General features: G+C 45.2%; 2 protein-coding genes across 2 annotated transcripts; one reads left to right on the top strand and one right to left on the bottom strand.

The window, feature by feature from the left end:
* Positions 1 to 12,153: 12,153 nt before the first annotated feature.
* On the top strand, positions 12,154 to 13,229 carry LOC127316025 (myosin-binding protein 3-like). The gene is made up of 2 exons (XM_051346449.2): positions 12,154 to 12,798; positions 13,013 to 13,229. The coding sequence occupies exons 1-2, from the start codon at positions 12,250 to 12,252 to the stop codon at positions 13,151 to 13,153; spliced, it is 690 nt and encodes a 229-aa protein (XP_051202409.2). The 5' UTR covers positions 12,154 to 12,249; the 3' UTR covers positions 13,154 to 13,229.
* A 387-nt stretch (positions 13,230 to 13,616) lies between these two features.
* Positions 13,617 to 15,265, bottom strand: LOC127317454 (UDP-glycosyltransferase CGT). Its single transcript, XM_051348011.2, has one exon. The coding sequence runs from the start codon at positions 15,248 to 15,250 to the stop codon at positions 13,688 to 13,690; it is 1,563 nt and encodes a 520-aa protein (XP_051203971.1). The 5' UTR covers positions 15,251 to 15,265; the 3' UTR covers positions 13,617 to 13,687.
* Between the last annotated feature and the right edge of the window lie 5,696 nt (positions 15,266 to 20,961).

Below are 20,961 nucleotides of genomic sequence, written 5' to 3'. Positions count from 1 at the left end.
TATATTTTCGGATCAATGGACTCGCCTTGTATTTCTTCGACTTCGGAGATGATTATGATTAGAGTCTTTACGCAAGTCTTCGACTTCCCTAGACACTCGGGGGCTACTGTCATGGGCATACCCTTCGGGTACCCATTATTAGTATACCTGGCTCGGCCCAATATAGAGAAGGCCCAAGAAGGTAACCCGAAGAAGTAGTCGACTAGGAATCTTGTAAAACCCTAGGCTGGTTGCATATATAAAGCCAGCCAGGGCATCCGAACCGGGGGGACAGCAGATAGACAACATAGTTCCGCTACGGCGGCACTCTGTAAACATATTTGTGATCATATACTAGATTGCTAGCAGCACGCAGAGATCCTCCACTGAGGGGACCCAAAGCTGGGTACAGCGTGTGCCTAATCTCGCTCCCGGAATCTCCATCGTCGCTCTTTCCCGAAACCCAAGTCTACAATACGTAGGCATTGGTGAGGTGATTCCTCGCCAGTGTGCGTGGGTAATGTTCATATGGGTAAGTCCGTAAGGGCGTGTTTGGTTGCTAACAATGCGTTTTCTCGCATCTAGAGAGACGAAAAACGGGCGTTTGGATGGCCACGGGAAAAAGATTCCCTGCATTGCACGAACTTTAAAGCACCTAGAAAGTTGTGTGCATGAGAGGGAACGCTCGATTCGGCCGTTTCTCGAGGGCCACCCTCGTCTCACGCCCGTTGTGGAAAAACTGTGCCCAGCTGGTGCGAGGCAGGGATGGCGGGAGCCCGTGCGCGTGGCCGGGAAAATATGATGGGAGAAATTCGCTCACCTCCCGCTGATACTCCTCGCATATTTACACCACTCCGCCTCACCGCCCAATGTCGCGCTACCATTCCCCCCTTTTCGAGCTCTCCGTCCATAGTTGTTCGCTGGCCACCATGGTAACGGACGGTCTCTTCTCAGGCCGATGGATCTCCGCCGCGGCAGTTCATCCTACGCCTCGCCGACATGTTGTCGTCTTCCTCGCTGGGACCGACTGCCAGATTACTGTGAGTACCTCCCAACCCTAGCTTAGATCTACACTACGGCAGCTGCTATTTGTAAGGCTGGAGCACCTTCACTTAGTTCATGGTTAGTTCTGCTAAGTTCTTGCTTCGATCTGTGAGAGTAGACTAGTTCTGCTAAGTTCTTGCTTTGATCCGTGAGAGTAGAGTAGTTCTGCTAAGTTTTTGCCTCGATATGTGAGAGTAGAGTGGATTGCTATGATTTCGAGTATTGTTGTCTAACACCTTGTTCTACGTTTCCTAAGATGCGTCGTCCACGAATAAGTGCAATAGTTGGTACGAGGATTGGTTCTACGATGTGTGCCACTTTTCCTTGTACCAGCTTTGCACTTATACATGATGTAGAAGATTAGTACTGCCTTTTGTTCATAGTCTCTGCACACAAGTTGTTTGCTAGTTTCATGAAGTTTGTGACCATGCTTGCTTACCATTATCAATGATGTTGGCCTATTAGCTTGGTACCAGCATGCTTACCATTGTTCTTGCACTTTTGTATCACTAGTAGAAAACTGGGCTTCCGTCCAGGCCTTTTGTCCCGGCCCAGTCTGGAGCCGGGACAAATAGGCCGGCCACGTCGCCCCAAAATCACCGAGAAGCTACGGGGCCTTTTGTCGTAGTTTTTTAAGGGTCTGGGGCCTTTTAAGACCTGCTGGCAGCCCTTATGTCCCGGCTGGAGACACGAGCCGGGACATAAGGTCCAACCATTTCGTTCCCGCGTGAAAACCGATTCGTCTCGCCATTAGTGCACACGGAAAACAGAGAGAAGAACACGAACGTCAGCGCCTGAAGTTGCATCGCCGCCGACGCCATGGACTGCCTTTTCACCTCCCTCTCCCCTATATACATGCCTTGTTCTTCCTCACATCTCCATAGCCACCAAAACTGCACCATTAGCCACATCTCTCTCCCAAAAAAGAGCCCGACCGGCGCCGGCCTCTCTCTCTCCCGCGCCCCGGCCGACCCTCTCTCGAGTCTCTTATGGATCCCGAAATGGTTCGCGCGTGCCCTCGACTTCCCTCGATCTGAAGTCTACTACAATGTCATATTATATGGCCATATTATATGAATAATGCATATATTGTTTGATAATAATATTAATAAATGAATAAAAATAAAATTATTCCATATTCAAATTCCTCACACTTTTCTAATAGTTATGCATATGTTATTTGTTCACTTGCGGTTTAAAGATTTAAAGATATTAATTATTTGGCCATATTATATGAATAATGCATATATTATTTGATAATAATATTAATAAATGAATAAAATTAAAATTATTCCATATTCAAATTTCTCACATTTTTCTAATCGTTCTACATATATTATTTGTCCACTTGCGGTTTAAAGATTTAAAAATATTTAAATTCCTCATATTGGAATGCTATATTATTATCTTATGGTAGTATTTACAACAAGGTACAACCATATTCGTGGGAGCACAGCAGGAAAGATCCGAGAAGTTAAGCGTGCTGAGGGTGGAGATGGGTGACCGACCGGTAAGTGACCAAGTCTAGAATTTGAGTATAGATTAAGTGTAATTAGTGTTAACAATGGTCCAAGTGAGAGAGTAACGAGTCAAACAAAAAGAAAAAAGAAAAAAAGGAAAAAGAAAAAGGAAAAAGGAAAAAAGAAAAAAAGAAAAATGAAAAATGAAAATGAAAATGAAAAAGGATAAACGAAAAAAACCGTTTGTCCCGGCTGTGCTTACGAGCCGGGACAAAAGGTCATCCAGCCCAAACCCTGCATCGCAGCCACGTGGTGGACTATATGAAGCGGGCTGGGACAAAAGGTTGGGCCTTTTGTCCCGCCTCTGTTGTCTCAGGTGGCCAGCCGAGACAAAAGCCTCTAACGGTCCGCGACAATAGGCATGTTTTCCACTACTGTATTTTGATTATCTCTATAGGACGCCTAGTCCCCTGATCTGTCGGCGAACTCTGTGATGCCGGCTCAACCACTCTGGTACATCCCGGTGCATGATAGGTACTGCCTCATGGATCACAAGCCATCACCATGAGCATCCCGATGCTCTGAGCCACCTCATGGATCACAAGTCACAGGCGAACAAGTATCTTGCGACGACCCCTGCTGGCAGGATGGACTAGTTCACTGCCTTCCTGACAAAGTATTACCTCTGAGTAGCCGAAGCATTGGATGCTTGTTGCTTTGCTTGGTCTGCCGATAATGATGAACATCGCATCCATGATGTTATTTTGGGAGTAACTAGGTTTGATCAGAATTGATGATAAGTCTGTATATTTTGCGAGGTGGTATTTATGTAACCCCTCGGTTGATGAACTTATTTTGCATCACGAGTTGTTGTTCGTGAACTCGTGGTGCAACACTATGATCCACTACTAGAACTATTATTATTATGCTAGCTTTGCTGATTATGTGATCTGATCTATGGTTGTCGTCCTGTTATTTTTTATTGCGCCGAACACCTTGTGGGCATATACGGTGAACTAGGTAAGCTCACCAAAAAGGAACGAGATTAAGCAAGTTCTAACCAAACAGCCGAGCCATTTTTTGAAACACGATTTCTAAGAAAGCAAACGACAGAACCTTTGCTTCACAATTGATGCGAAGTAGAAAATATCTGCAACCAAACAAACTGCACAACAATAATTAGAGGTTGCATAACCTCAGACATCATAAGTGTATGTACGACCGTACATATTTGTGTATTGTGTTGTGTTTCGAATTTGCAACAGGACCGCAACACCGTACACTACACCACCGCATAGAATTTGGGGCACTTCTCCTAGTGGCACTTCTCAAAGTGTGGCTAATAGTAGTTAATTTGTGGCACTTTTTAGTAGTGCCTCTAATTGTATACAATTTGTGGCACTTTCTAAATGCCCCAATAGATATATATCTATTGGGGCACTTCTCCTTATGCCCCAATAGATATATATATTTTGGGGCACTTCTAAGTGCCACAGTTTATCATTACTCACTTGACAATTATATACAACCTGTAATTAAACACGAATAAACATAACATTCCATACATACTAACATTGCAGTTCATACATATTTACACACATTCATACTAGAATTACTTAATGTTCATGGGTTCATGAAAATATTCACAAGAGTTCGGAAAAGAGTATGAAAAACCTTATCAAGCATTAGTTGTTTCCTAGCTTTTTTTGTTGTTTTCTTATTGTTTTATTTGTGGGCTTAAAAATGATCAAGGGTTCGAAGGAAAGTTTGGTTTCCAAATTCAAGTAATGTTCACGGTTTTAGAGAAATATTCAGGAGGTAATTTGGGTTAACAAAATATGTCCACATAGGGTTCGTAAAAATATTTACGAGTCTTGAAGAAAACTTCACGAGTTTGAATAAATAAATTTTTGTACATAAAATTGTTCAGGAGGTCTAGAAAATACATTCATGGATTTTAAAAAATTCTACGAGTTTAGAAAATCTTTACAATGTTTGTAAATTGTTCAAGCGTTTAAAATTAATATGTTCGCTGATTCAAAAAAATCACAGGATTTTAAAAATACATCTAGAGATTAAGAAAATTCAACCTGATCAAAATATGTTTACAAGCTATGACATGAAAGTAGGCGTGAAAGAACAAACTAGAAAACGAATGGGGATGGGAGTGCGAGGGCATGGAACTAAAATTCATTCTATTGTGTCGAAATGTCGAATCGATAAGCGACACATATAACTTTTTTTGTACAGAAACACAGACAACTAAAAACAACGAATGTACCTATTTTATATATTGTAGAAACACTGCAGCGAGCGGAACAAAATTGAAAGAATAGAACAGTCTTTTTGTAACAATTTCGACGAAACAGTTCAAACACACGGAAGAGTTGAATGTGTCGCTACCTATCCTTCATGGGCCGAGTCCATTGGGAGAAGTCATTCCGCTTTGAGCGGTAATAGGACCTGAAAAAAAAGGACTTGCCGACTCCTCATCCCCGCACTAAAAAAAAAGGACTCCTCGTCCCCTCGATTCCCCATCTCCTGCTCGCTGCCTCGGCCGCGCTCGCCGCCTCGGCCGCCGCTCGCCGCTCCTGCTCGCTGCCCCGGCCGCCGGTTCGCCGCTTCCGTCGCTGCAGCCTGATGTCCAAGCTTCTCCACCGTATCCTCTTCTAGTTCCTCGCCGCCTCGATGCTCGCCCGTGCCCGCGCGAGCGACCACGGGAAACCCTAGCCGCCACCCTCGCCGGTCATCCAGGGCATCTCCGGTGGCTCCCAGCGTCGCCACCTGCCGGTGTGGCTCCGCCAAGGTCTCCTCCGCAAGCTCCTCTCCGCCGCCAGGCCGCCATGCCTCCTACACCCACGCGGCAAACCCTAGGCGTGGGGTCTGGCGGCGGTGCTGGCGGTGCTGCTGCGAACACCAGCACATCGCGCTGCATCCTCAATGCCCGTGGCCTCAACCTCGACTTCCCGATCCTCCTCCTCAACGGTCCCGACTTCCAACTGAGCCCCTGCTCGACCAAGCTGTCCCGGCCTCCCAACGGTGGTGTGGTGGTGCAGTGCTGCTGCTGCTGCTGCTCCACTACTACCTCGGCTACCTCCACGACGACTACTACGTCTTCCTCGCCTACGACCTCAGTTCCCGCCGCTGCTGGATGGGGTGGTTTTCACTGAACCGTAACCATGGTGGTGGTCGCCATCCGTCAGGTAGTTCTTCGGCTTTCCGCTGCTCATGCTCAGTGATCCGGTGTAGGTGGTCTGGTTACCGACCCACGGTTAGTTTTATAATTAGGACTATGGTGGTGATCTCCTGGAAATGTGCTAGGTTGTGGTGTTTCATGTGATTTCCGCTGGGATCTATGGATGATGATATGCTGATTGTTTACTTATGCTAGCTAGATAGTTCCTGGTTAGGCTCTAGCTGTAGTTTATGCTTGTGAATAAATCCTCTGCTAGATACACAAATATATGCTTCTAATAATATGATAAACATGAGACATTCCTCAAACAAATGTGTATGTGAGGTGCTGGAGTCCATACATAGAACAAATATGTACTGGTGTTGGACGTGAACAAATATGTGCTGGTGTGTTGGAATAGCTGCCATGGAACTCTTTTGCAAGCTCATACTTATCATAAAGGCGATGTGAATGCTCTAGCAATTGTGTCTTGTCGGAACCAGGTATTTTCTGCAGGATCTGATGGGCAGGTTGGTAGCATTGCTGAAACAGTTGTTAGCTCGATTAACTACACTTGCGAAAATTTCTGTCTTTCTCATTTTGTGTGTTTTGCTTTTGAACACTTAAGATGCTATACATGCAGTAGGTACAACGCATATAAGTTGGAAAGAGGCTTTTTCAATTAATTGTGGCGTTTCATTTTTCTTCAATTCAAAACTCCTTAAGTCAAGCACATCTTACCTACTTTTTTCCTTTGCTTTCTAATTCAATGCTGGATCTCTAGGTAATTTTGTACAAAGCATCGAAAGTAGTAGTACTCTCTAACAAAATGAAGTCGCCGAAGAGATTTCCTTCTCAGAGTATGATGTTTACTTCTGACTCGTCCAGTCGGTACTATGAAAAAAAAAAATTAAGAGGTGCTTTTCTTCTGTTTCTGATCTATATGCATGAGTTCTCCATGTGAAGCTTGCAACTGAAATTTAGCTTTTGGATTTTGCCATATGCCCTCTGGTTTATGCTCTCTGGTTTACTAACTTATTCATGAAATCTGCTGATATTGTGTTGGTCAATAGTAATAGTTCCTTTTGTCCTGATAAAGCTGTCATATTCTAATATAAACCGTTTAGAAGTTATTATTCTAATGGGTATTTAGCAGTTTTACTGAATTTCCAACAAGTTTCATAAACTAAGTGAATGGTTATTGTTTAGTTCTAGGACCCCTATCCATTGAGGTTTTGAAACTTATAACAAATTTAGTTCTAGGACCCCTATCAATCGGTAGTTCTAGGACCCCTAGTCCCCTACCGACTGTGTGTTTCTGATTGTCTCAAGGAGGCTGTGTTGTCTGAATGTGGTGCTAATGAATGAATAAGCCTTTGAACTTCAAACAAAAAATCTGTGAAAGTTGCAACTGCTACATCGGTTATCTGTATGTGGTGCATTACTGTATTGCAGATTACTTTCAATGCAGCAATATTGTTCATGTTCATGTACTTGCAGATTACTGGCACATGTGTGCATTATGGGATTAAAGCAATCTGGGAAAAGAGTAAAGCAAGAAACGGTGGAGTAGAAAGCAACAAGGTAAACTTGTCTATTGTTCATGTTCATGTTGGCTTTAATTAGTTCCTTTTCTTATCATACCACGACAATAAAATCGAGCTGTAACTTGAGATTTATTGGTGGCTAACGGGAGGAGCTGGAGGCAGTGGCATCAGAGACGCTGGAGCTGCTGCTGCTTCTCGAGCTTCAGTGCACTTCTCTCTCTGCGGCGGAGGTCAAGTATGTCCACTGAACTGCTTGATTTATTCCAACGGATCAGTATGTGCCTTAAGCTATGTGTTGTTAACTGAGACGGAATATATCGTTGTGACTTATTTCCTTTATGCAGATTGCACATCTTTACCAGCATGTGTTGGGGTCTTGCACTGCACTGTAGTTTAGCCATATTTCAGTTATTCTTTTGTCATCTAAGACTCCCAGATTTACCCCGTGGCTACTGCATTTTGATCTAATTTAAACTGTGTGCAACTCAAAGTTTCTGTCACTGTCAGTACTCCTGAACATAAATGTGATAGTGGACATAAACAATGCAGATTACTGATTTAAACTGTGTACTCTAAGTTACTGTCACTGTCATTGGCTGTGATGTTTTGATATTCACATGCTACGCTGAATCTGCAATAACAGCAGTGCTAGCTTCTCTTTTTCTCAACATACTACAACTTCACTTAGGCTTTTTCGTTAGTGATGATTGCTTCTTTTTGTACTTCTGATTATTATATGGTAGATGAAAACAAGTTTTGTTGGAGTGCTTGCCCAAAAATTATGGCACTTGTTAACTGAACTTGCCGTAGATGCAGTATTCAGAGCTTGATTGCATTAGTGATGCAGTATTCAGATACACATGTTTACTCCTGTTGCCTCTATTATTCAACTGAAAGTAACAGTACTCCATGTAAGAGTAGGAGTATTGTTATTCCTGCTTTGCCAACATCTGCTTGTGATTGATTCCTGTATTTGGAGTGGAAAATGCTGAGCAGTAGTTATTTTACTCCATGCAATCTGTAGCCTGGCTTGCAACAAACACTTGCAGTAATTATCAACAACTGAATTGTCCTAACACAAGCTGTAAACAGCAACAAATGAATTGTCATAACACTTGCAGTGACTGATTACTGATTTGGTCTCTGTTTGGCCATGGACTTGTGCACTAGTTCTTGGAGTTATTTGTGGACGGTGCGGCCTTGGTGCTGTATTTGTTTTAGAAGATTGCAGCATGTCTATCTCTATGTGATTTTCACCAGATATGTTGTCTTCTCCTTCAGGATTGTTGCCTTTCTCTTCAGGTGGAGAGAAGTTGAGGTCTGGAAGAACCACCATTGCGATCTGACGGAGCTGCCGGCGCTGCCGAGTGGTACTGGGTGGAGACGATGATAGATTCAAGATTCAAACTGCTTCCCACAAGTCAGTAGGGATATTTTTGTACATTATGTTGTTTTTGTGGGCTGTCAGAAAACACTAAAACGTCTTATATTTCGGTACGGTGGGAGTATTTGGATAATCCATTGTTGCAAGGGGTGCTTGACTTCCTGATAGTGGACTTACCGTGTTCCTGTTCACCTTCGCTATTCTCCGCTATCAAGAAATTCTAGTTGTTTCTGTATTGGTTTCTATTAAAGAATAGGGTTAATTGGATTCAGAGTGAAATGCATCAACAGTCCTTAAAGTTACCGGCTATGTCTAAAACAGTCCTCAAACTCAAGATTTGCCTTACTTCAGTCCACTAACTTGCTCCGAGTGTTTATCTACGGTCCAAAATACAAAGTGACAGTCACAAACTGGCCCACAACAACACCTGTGCTGCCTTACGTGTGTGTCCACTTGTCAATGATGGATGAAGAAAAATATAAAACTTAACCACTACAACCCAATCTGCTTCCCGTTTCATGAAAGGACGCTAAGTATGTATTATCTCTTATTTAGTTTGACCAACTGCCAGCCATTCTTTTCTGAAAAATGTGATACGTCTACGAACTAGAATAAATGACTTCCCTCTCGGAAACATACATCCACTTGTTCTCGGTAGTATTTAAATTTGAATTTTGCAATAAATTAGGTGTTTCCCAATACAATGGTTTTGATTATACAAAAATATATGTGTGTTTAAGTGTTGAGGAAATGGTTGAAATGGTTACCGGATATAAAATTTCCTTAAATAGTCGAATATATGTGAAGATCTTGTACTGATGGGATACTAGCTTTAATATCTAAGTTGTTATATATTTCATAGATTTTCAAACATCCTATCCTTAAATTAATACATGGAAGTACGTAAAATTTTAAATGTAATTGAACAAATCATCTACTTACTCTGTATCGGTTTAACAGGGGTGCGCGCAGTTTAAGATAAAGTTTGACCAATGATTTGGTCAACAAAATATAAATTAAATATCCACAAAATATATACCATTAGATTCATATTTAAACAAGTTTTCCAATGATATAATTTGTATGAAATATATTCTATATTGTATTAACCAAAATAATTGTCAAAACAATTTTTTAAACTACGTGCGTGTTTGTTAAATCGATTCAGGGGAATATTGTTCATGCACAGTAATTACTATCGTCGCTATTGTTTTCAAAAGTTGTGGTCGATAGGCACATGCATTGAAGTTTATTGAATTATCCTTTTAGTAAAAGAGCGTCCCTACTTAAAACATCAACCGAACTTCTAAGTTGTGGCTACGTGGGTGGTAATTTGAGCTCGATTGTACGGCCGCGAGTTCAAATCTTGTAACGCTGTAGATTTATTTTTCTTCTTTACCATTGACAAGTGGGACCCAGACGTAAGGCAGATTAGCTATTGTACGTTCGGGGCCAGCTTGGAACGCAAGTGTGGGCCTGATTCCATGACACATCAGCTGTATACCTTGGTCTATGTATTTTGGACCGTAGATGAACATTAGAAGCAAGTTAGGGGACTGCAATGAGGCAAGTCCTGAGTTTAAGGACGGTTTTAGACATAGCCAACAAATTCGAGGATTGTTGATGCATTTCACTCATTGGATTCATGCCATTGCAACTTTCACAGGTTGGAAAAATGCCATTATAAAAACCAGATTTGGGAATATGCCACTCTTACTTCTTCATACCTCTATCTATGCCATTTTAGTTATTACAAAACCATATACGGGCAGTTATACTTTCATAGTACATTATACTCATGTACGGACGCGTATAAAAGAATGAAGAAAAAAAAGTGACGACCAATGCCTCGTTGACTCGGTAGCTTGAATCGCATCTAGAAAACGATGTGCGAGGTCTCGGTCTCGCCGCATGAACCCAGCGCGCCGGCCTGCCTCGCCGCCGGCCAACCCCACCTCCCTCCAGCTCCCCTGAGTCACGCGCCTCTCACTAGGGTGCCGGCCGGGTGCCCCGCTGCTCTCCAGCCCGTCGGCCTGATGCCCCGCCTCCGTTGCGAGTTCCAGCCGCCTCTTTTGCCAGGAAGCGCGCGCGGGACTCCTTCCGCGCCGCCGTGCGCGTCCGGCCCGGATCCCCCGCCAAGCCTGAGTATCTCAGGCTGCAGACCCGGTTTCCGCCGCCGATGCACTGGTCCCGCGCGGCCTCCAGTTTCCTCTCATCGATTTGGTCCCCCACCGTCGGCGGACAGGTCCCATGCTATCGTCGCCCTGCTTTAAGAACGCAGCAGGATGGCTTGCTATTGCTTCCTCGCGGGGGACGCCGGCCACGCCCCCAGCATCAACCTGCTTGCCTCCTGCTCCTCTGACGGAGCCGGCGGCCGGCCACAAGTACGCATGGCCGCCGCTTGGTCCTAGGATCGCTGCGATCCTCTGCAAACCACCCAACAGCGAGTCGCCGACGCTCGTGCCAGCACTACCGAAAGACCAAAGTGCTGCCGAAAGTTGGACATGTGGGTAGTATGGTAAATATTGTAGTACACACCCAAATACATGTATATTTTGAAAAGTTATTCTCTTAAGTGCAGGAAATGGCATAGATAGAAGTATGGTAAAGTTGGAGTGGCATATCTCCAAGTCTAACTTTTGTAATGGCATTTCTCCAAACTGTGAAAGTTGCAATGGCATGAATCCAATTAACCCTAAAGAGGGTTATATAGTGTTGATATCATTGTTACTGGAATTGTATACTGATGTTTACAAAGTGAAAGATTGTTGTCAGGATATGTATAATGTTGTGATACTTGGAATGGTGCATGTATTCCGTATATTGGGGTCCTTCCTCAGAGTTTGGCTTTTTCAAAGTGCCCCTAATTGGATTTAGTGGCACATTGAGAAGTGCCTCTAATTGGCTTTAGTGGCACTTGTCAAAGTGCCCCTAATTGGCTTTTGGGGCAATTGTCAAAGTGCCTGTAATTTAATTTAGTGGCACTTTGAGAAGTGCCCCTAATTAGCTTTTGGGGCACTTGTTAAAATGCCCCTAAATAGTTTTAGTGGCACTTTACAAGTGACTCTAATTGGATTTAGTGGCACTTTGAGAAGTGCCTCAAGATAGTGCCCCAAATACCTTTAGAGACGCAGGTAAAGGTGGCACTTTAAAAAGTACCCTAATAGCTAATTAGGGGCACTTTGTTGCTAATCAGTGGCACTTTGAAATGCCCCTAATATTTGACCGTGGTGTAGTGGTACCCTACCTGACCTATATCAGTTTCAGATGTGACACGTACTTTTGCGAATACAGACGTGACACCTTCTTTTGTCTATACTACTATTAAACAAGCAAACATAAACTTTCTTAGAGGCACCCCAATATGTGTACCTACACAGATTAGTACCAAAGATTGGCCCGCTTAACAGAGATCTAACCACATAGATTATTCTAATTAATTATCCTGGGTGCGCTTAACAATTAATTTGGCGGAGCAGGGCTGGGGCAGACGAAGGAAAGAGAAAATAGACTGGCTGATTCCTGCCCCCTCGATCCAGGTCACGATCCGCCCCATGCCCCCGTCCTTCCAAGTTCCCACGCGACGTCCATGCCCCGACGCAAAGATCGCGCCCGGGTTTCAATGTCGCGCCAGCAGTGCTAGGATTCACAGGGGGAGCCATGGCGTCGACGGCCGGGGCGAGCATCAAGTACGCGTCGGCGCTCCACCGGAGGACGCATAGGGTGACCTCCGCGCTGGCGCACGCGGCGCTGGAGTGGACCCTCATCGCGCTGCTGCTCATCAACGGCCTCCTCTCCCGCGCCGTCGCGCGCTTCGCGGCCTACTTCGGCCTCAGCCCGCCCTGCCTCCTCTGCGCCCGCGTCGACCGGCTCTTCGGGGCGGCGCACGAGGACGATGACGAGGCGGCGGGCGACGCGCGGTGGCTGCGGGGCGTGCTCTGCGGCGCCCACGCGGCCGAGATCTCCGGGATGGGGTACTGCCTCCGCCACGGCCGGCTCGTCGCCGAGGCCGCCGACATGTGCGAGGGGTGCCTGTCTTCTTGGAACAAGAAAGAGAGCAGACACGGTGCAGGGGAGACCACGGGTGTGCTCCTGCTGCAAAGCTCTTGTGGAGGGAATTTCTTCGCGCGCTACACATCCGAGGGAAGATCCTCCTGCTGTACACGACAAGACAGCCGGAGAGGAGGAAGTAGCAGATGTGCGATGAAGGTTATAATCTTTCCATGTCTTCTCTTGGACATGATCAACTTGCAGTTTCTCCATCGACGACATTATAACACTGGCAATGATCTATCATGTCTTCTGTGTCAGCTACCATTCGATGAAACACTGGTTCACTTATTCTTTGAATGCCCCTTTTGTCTTGCTTGCATATTTTGAACATGGCTTGGGACCTTTCTCTTAAACCGGTTCATATGTGCAGGACTTTTGCAGCAGGTGGTGTGCACCTCTTTCACTGAACTTTGGGTCACCGAGCATGATGCACGTAGAAGAAAAGAAAGAGAAATTATTTGTGAGTATCGGATTGATAAAGCAAGTGTTGATAGTAGTGGAGATCAGCTAAGGCCACCTCAAAAATATTTTCTTCTAGATATTTTTTATAGTCTTCATTTATATAATCTCTAACAACACTTCGGTGTTACAACTATGTAACTTATTTATTATATGAATTTGATTTAAGAAAATAGACTCAAGCATTGAGTAACTTATTTATTATATGAATTTGATTTAAGAAAATAGACTCAAGCATTGAGTAACCAGACCTCACTATATTTTTATGACAAGTGCTGCAGTACAACCACCGACCACAGCAGAGTAATAATAATGCCTAGAGACGTCTCCATATACTCTCGCTTAGTATAAGGTCAATATTGACTGCCATTTAATGGATAACATCTAACATTATACAAGTATAGTGATATATCATGTTGGAGGAAAGTCGTGTGTGACTGCATTGTTCTAAAGAAACTATTTTACATATGGAGAGAAGAATTTCTTCAGACGCGCGTGCGCGTGCATTGCTACTAGTAAAAACCAAGCGATAGAAGGAGGGCAACAACTCGTAGTCGTACAAACAGTCCGGTGAGGAGAGGAATACTCAAGTTGCCTTGAGCGTGGCAACAAACTCCTGCATGTTCCGGTAGCTGGAGCCACCTTGGGCGACGGCCTTGGTGGCCTCCTCCCGGACCTTGGCCGCCCTCGTCGAAATCGCCTCATCTCCCATCACCTGCTTCACCATCTCCCCTATCTCCACCCCGCTCACCACCGAGTTCCCCTCCCAGCTCCAGTGCTCCATCCACTGCCCGAAACCGCCGCTCCTTATCACCGTCGCGATCAGCCGCTGGTCGCCCAACGTCGGCCACGCCAGCATCGGCACACCGTACATGGCCGACTCCGTCACCGAGTTCCACCCGCAGTGGCTCAGGTACAACCCAATGGCGGGGTGCTTCAGGACCGCCTCCTGGTCCACCCACTCCTTGGTCACGAACCCACGCCCCTGCACGCGGCCCAAGAACCCGCCGCCCAGCACGTCCGTCAGCCCGGCGGTGTCCTCGCGGTCCACCACCGTCGTCTTCACCACCCACAGGAACCGGCAGCCGCTGGCCTCCAGCCCGGCGCCGATCTCACGAATCTGCTCCAGCGCCGCGGCGCTACGGTTGCCGAACGCCACGTACACCACTGATCGCACCGGCTGCTCATCGAGCCAGGCGATAGGTGATGAAGCGCCGACCACCGTCTCGTCACTCCCCGTCGTGCTCGTCGACTTGAGCGGGCCAACGGCGAACACCGGCGGGAATCCGGGAACGACCTTACCGCCGCGCAGGGCAGCGAGTGCGTCCGGCTCCAAGGCGTCGAACGTGTTGACCAGAATGCCGTCTGCCTCCGCGATCAAACGGCCGTTGGCGATGAACTGCTTGGTGAAGAGGCTGTCGGGGTTGCGCAGCACCTGCGGGGGGTAATCCACCGGGACGTGACCAATGCCGGGGATGTTGACGTCGCCGGCAAGGTGGTTTGTGCTGGCAGCGTCGAGGTAGGTGGGGAAGTAGGCGAGGAATGACAGCATGGTTGCGCAGGAGCTGAAGAGGATGTGGCATGGAAGGTGCAGATCGTCTTTAGCTATCGGGATTAGTTGGGAAGCCAAGGTGACGTCCGTGACGATGGCCGACGCGCGCTGGGTGTTCCCGGCGATCAGAGGGCCGAGGAGGTGGGCCGAGCGGCGCAGGGACTCCCACCGCAGGAGGAAGGGGTCGGTGCCCGCAAAGGCTGCTTCGTCGAACGGCAGGAGGTTGAAGTCGATGCGTCGGATGGCGGGGAAGGTGGCGAAGAGGCCGGCGAAGTGGTCGGCCTCAGCCTCCGACACCGTCGGCAGGGCGGTGACCACGGAGATGTCCACCCTTCCCGTGTCGGCGAGGGCAGCGATGAAGCGGGTGAAAGGGAGGAGGTGGCCCATGCCGGCGCTCGGGATGAAGACTAGATGCGGTGAGCATCTTCCCTGGTCGCCGGAGCTCGGCGTCGCCGCCGCGAGAGCCATTGTTGAACACTTGGTGGATGACCGCGAGGCGTGGGGAAGTGGTGGGTGTACAGTCCTATGTAGCCCGAAGAAGCGATCGTTTGTTGGTTTTGATGACAGATCTAGCACGAGATTCAATGTCTCCGTCATTCCTGGTTGTTGGGAGAGTCTCTGCTGCTGTCCACCCGTCCTGATGAGTGCTACGTGGTACCTGCTACGCCCTCCATTCGTAATTTTCACCCTGTTGCTACTTTGTATTCGCAGCTGCATTTCTGTTGTGAATTGTGATGCTTACCTTCTCTGACCTGCGATCTAGCTTGTTTCTTTCCGACGCAATATTGTGAGGACCTTGGAAATAAAGAGATTTTAGCAGTGCTTGTGTTCCACCATTTCATTTTGCGTCAAACTCTTTTCGTTGGTAGTACCTGATCTGGTGTTGCACCAACGCAGTTTTTCTACATAGGTGTAAAACACCCATAAGGCCTTGTTTGGCCGGCCGGATTTAAAGTGGATTTCCGTGTATTTTCCCAGTGTAAACTAATACTCCCCAAAACACTTCAGTAACCGTTTGGCAGCCTGGTTTTAGTTGGGCTGAAACCCAGCAAACCCCAGAAATCACGTCGGGTAGAGGTGAATTGGGGCGAATTGGAAACGCTTGGGTTACCTCGCGTTTTTTACTCGTCTCAAATCGGCACGGATCTGTGTACGTTTTCTCAGCCTTTTCTCTTCCTCTCTGTCTTGCGCGATTTATTCCTTCCTTCCAAACAGATAAATCAATGGAGAGTATTAAGGGAAAGGGGATTATGGTGTAACAAAGTGTTTTGAGTGACTGGAGTGTTTTCACCAAATCCACTTGAAAATATACTCTCAAATACTCACTGATACCCTCTTACCAAACGAGGCCTAAAGGGTATTTCAATCCCTGGCCTATCCGATGGCCTACAATGTTTCAAGATTCGTGTACAACATGTTTCATCCACAACCTTTTCTTTGTTCATATCTTCCACCCATAGAAACGTAAGTGGACATGTACACCTTATCTCCTTCCAACTTCCGTCCTCTCTTTCTCCCCTGCACACACCCCACCGGAGCCCTCTCTCTCTCTCTCTCTCTCTCTCTCTCTCTCTCTCTCATGAAGGAGCAGCCATGGATCTCGGCCGGTTCATCTCTCTCCCACCGTTCTCGCTGGTTACAGCCCACCACGAACTGAATCCATGCTCCTCGTCGGAGAGAAAGCCGATGGAGCGGGCGGCGGTAGGATGGAGGGCAAGTTTAGGTTGGTCGGCGGCGCCAGGAAGAAGGAGAAGGGGACCATGTCGTCTCCATTGCCTCACCGCCAACGTCCTGTTCCCTTCTTTGTGATAATCACAGATTCGTTTTTCTTTTTCTTTTTTGTGCTCGATCGAGATCCTTTTTCTTTTGATGATGGTCGATGTGCAGTTCATTGTAAAGAGAACAGATTTGCTTTTTCTGCGTGTTTGAATTTTGAAGTTTGTGCATTCCCCACCACATCCAATCTAAATATACCGTGAATTTGGTAAGTTAGATGTGCAGATCATTTGGTTTCCGTGGCTCCATTGTTCCCCATGAAACTTTCCTTTCAGAATAAACATAAATTGATCCTAATCTAAATACATGAAACTTTCCTCTCACAGTAAACCGTATGGTGGAATGCAGTCTCCAAGGAAAATTAATCGGGCTTTTCCTATCTATTTATTATACGAACTAATCTGGTTCTTAATTAAATCCATACCAAATGTGACAGTAGTACCAGGCATGATTTGGTGAAAAAATGACGGTCTTCTTACATATTGGATTTGTTTACAAGGAAATTAATCGGAACTGGATTTGTCTACAAGGAAATTAATCGGAACCTATTATGTGGTACGATTTGGTGAAAAAATGGCCAACAAAATAATTATGTACTAATTGATTTATTTAATCTGTACTAATTGAATCTATGCTAATTAGTATGTCCTAATTATGTCGATGGTTCATGCGGCAACAGCCAAGGTCCTACCGGACATCTAGCACATGGATCTCATTGTAAATCATCGATAGATTAGAGCTGAATTTATAGTGAACAGAATTTATACCGGAGGGGTTCTTTTGTAAGGTACACAGCTAGCAGCACGAATCTTGAAGCATAACTGGATGCCCAGGATAAGCCCGGGACGCCCACATATATGTAGAGTGTGATTTTCGGTGTTGCACGCACCAGTATGAAAGGTGAACTGGTGGATTGAATACTCTTGGTTTGCAGTGATTTTCGAAAGGGACTGTTGGTCTGTTTGGTTGCTGAATTTTGTTTGAAGCTGCTCTAGTTTTTCAGTATGCTTGGTTGCTGAATCTTGTGTGAAGTGGGCCTAGTTTTTTCGGTCTATTTGGTTGTTGAACCTTGTGCTAAGCTGCTGTCATTTTTTTTAGCTTAACCATGGGAGAACCCAACAAGGATTCAAGCGTGGAGAAGCTCCGTGAAAGTATGCAGCGAATGCTTATTTAGGTGATGGAGAAGCACAAGTTGATGGAGAAGCACAAGTGAAGGCTGGCAATACTTCACAAGCTCAAAAGGTCATGCTAGAACTAAATTCTTTTAAAATTGACAAATCATGGTGGTTACTTCAGTTGGGCACGTAAGGCCTCCCTGATCGATCAATGGGAACATGGTTGTTAAGCTTTATGGGGAAATATGTTCAGGATATCTTAGAATCCCATGGTTTACACAAGTACCTAAATGAAGATGAGAAGAAACCATAAGAAATAACAGTTGAGCAATGGGAACAAAATCAGGAGCGTGTCATGGTGTGGTTGTTAAGCTTCACGGGGAAATATATTCAGGAACAAGTTGATAACCTCAAAATTGTAGCTGAGGTCTGGATGAGCATATCTTTTTTCCGGTAAGTCCAACAAGATGCAGGCCAGCAAGATACTCCATGAAATGAGGCATATTAGACCAAAATCAGTCACGAAGTACGCAGGGGAACCTAAGAAGTTTTATAGATATCTAAAGTTCTCCAGGCCATTCAAATCACATGATCCTAGAGACCTACTTCTTCTTCGAGAGCGGTTTGAACTACTACTTGTAAATGTCTTTCTGAAGTAGTGATGAAAGATGTAAATTCCTTTAAAAGTAGTGCATTCTGATATTTGGGAACCTTGAAAGGTAACCTCTCTATTAGGAGAGGATGTTCAAGTAGAGGGTGTGAATATGCAACAATTTTCCTTTATAGTTTTCTAGAGATTTAGGGGATATCAAAATTAAATGGTTAACTAAATTGCAACGAGGTGATGCAATCATGTAGGACAGAAAGAGGATATATTCATACTACACCCGGGTGTAATTACACCCACGCGTGTTTCTCATAATCTAGAGACTATCTATCATACCGGAGAGTATGTACATGTAGTATGAAGTATATAAGATTATTTTGGTAGTATATATACTACTTTATATTCAATATGTATATTTTTTTACGTAGACTCATTTTTTACGTATACATATGCATGTATTTCGGATATATAATGCAAACTATGGGTTCAATCGCATTTTTTTTTCACCAAACTTGGTTTGGAGTATCTTAGATATAGTGTACGAACATACTCAAACCGATAAAGTATCGTATATACTCATGTATGATAGTATATTAGATATGGGTGTAACTACACCAGAAGTAGGAAGTATTTATCCTATATAAATCTAGCAGCATGATACACAACGTAGAAAACACTAAAAAAACGAATGGTACCCACCACTTTTTTAGGTGGCACATCATAAAAGTACCACCATTTTGTTACCCACAGATCTACCTTTCGCGGCGAGCACCAAGGACGGCATGTAGTTTTACAACGGCACATAAGTGCGCCGCGGTAGGTGGAAGGCAAGAGCGGTGTTCGTTGAGGCTGTAATTGAATGGGTGCAGGCATATTTTCCAGCGCCATGAATTTTATGGGACCTACACTATAGTGGGTTTGGTGCGGGTGTCTGTATAACAACATCCCTCTGATTGGTGAGGCTCACCACCAAAACCGAAGTGTTGGCCTAGCTGTCTTTAATATGTGGTCACCGTGTTCGTATTTTTCAACCTTTCGCCACTTTTCTTCTCTCTCTGTAGAAAATATTGAGCGGGCGACGATGAGTACCAAATGAGAGCTAGGTCGGGCATGAAAAATCTCAGCCGTAAGATGGAAGTACGCATGCATTTATGGTATTAATTTTGGTTTAACCACGTATCTGGGGCTTCTTGATCGATATCGATCTATGTTTCCATAACTAGGGAAAATCTTGTTTTTACGCATCACACTTTCACAACTTCCATAACGGTTTCCACTCATTGCTATTGTGTGATGGAATTTGTAGTATATATAACAAAAAGTTCCTACGAGATGCAAAGGAAACCAAGATCGGATCTAGGAAGAGCCAAGATCTAACCTAAGAAGATGCAATCAAGGTGCAAGGAGCAAGATCAGTTTCACATACCCTTGTAGATTGAATGATTGATAAGCGGAAGCGTATTTAACGTGGTTGATGAAGATGTACTCCTCGCAATCCAATCCGATCAACACCTCCGAGTTATGCACATGTGTAGCACAACACTGTCTCCTCCTTCTTGATCCAATAAGTATGGTGCAGAGGTAGATGCCAACAACGCGATGACGGTGGAGGCTATGGTGCAGATCTCCGTAGGCCGGGCTTCACCTACGCGCAGGAGGGAGAGGAGGGGGAGGTGGATGGCTAGGGTTTGAGCGCCCCCTCACATTATATAAGGGCAGGGGAGGGGTGCGACCTACTTGGCCCCCCTTCAAGCCTCAAGGCCGGCGACCAAGTGGAGGGGAGAGTTTTCTTCCCTCCCAAGTTGGTGGCCCCCTAGGCTTTCCCCTTGGGTCAGCCGCATGTGCCTTGTGGGGAAGGTGCCACAGGCCCATGTAAGCCTGGGCACTCCCACTTGGTCCATGTGGGTCCTACAAAATGTGTGGGCCCCATTGGTGGCCCCTCTGGACCTTCTAGAACTTCCCTGATACGATAACAGAAACATCCCAAACTTTTCCGAAGCCCTAAAAACGCTTTCCCCTATATAAATCTTATTACACGACCATTCCGAAGCTCCCTGTGATGTTATTGATCCCATCCGAGACTCCGAACAATCTCCAGACTCACCATAATTAATATCCCATTTCTACCATAGCGATGTTGAGCGTTAAGTGTGTGACCCTATGGGTTCGAGAATCCGTGGACGTCATCGAGACACATTTCCTATCAATAATCAATAGCGAGACATACATGTCCATAATGATTCCTACACATCCAGCTAATATATTTATCGGTTGAAACACAATGGCAAGGATTCAAACAATCTTATTTTTTCCCTCTTCCTCGGGGTATTTTACTTGCCCAAGATTTGATTGTCGCTATCACCGTACCTAGTTCAACCTTGTTCCTAGAAATTACTCTTAACTTTTACTATAATGCAACATTCCTTGTGACCAACTCTTTAGTCACGTGCTTGCAAGCGATATAGAATGTGTGTTACCTGAGCGAGCCTTGAGTATATCTCTCCGTCACGTGGATGGATAAATCTCACTCTTGATATATACTAGCTACCCACCAAGTACTTTCTGAGATACCACCTTTATGATCACCCAATTATGAAGTGATGGTTGATGCCCTCAAAGTATCTTTTGAGACTAGGGAGTAGCATAATCTCATGGTCTAAGGATCAGTATATCCGACATTTGGAAAGCTACGAAAATTTAAACATAGTGACACGATCATATTGCTTTGGCTAGTTAGGTCTTTTCCATCATGTCATTCTCCTAATGACATGACCCCGTTATTAATTGACAACACATGTCCATGGTTAGAA

Source organism: Lolium perenne, chromosome 7, assembly GCF_019359855.2.
Source record: "Lolium perenne isolate Kyuss_39 chromosome 7, Kyuss_2.0, whole genome shotgun sequence".
Taxonomy (NCBI): Eukaryota; Viridiplantae; Streptophyta; class Magnoliopsida; order Poales; family Poaceae; genus Lolium; species Lolium perenne.
Note: the sequence above shows the minus strand (reverse complement) of the source record. Positions and strands in the feature narration are given on the sequence as shown.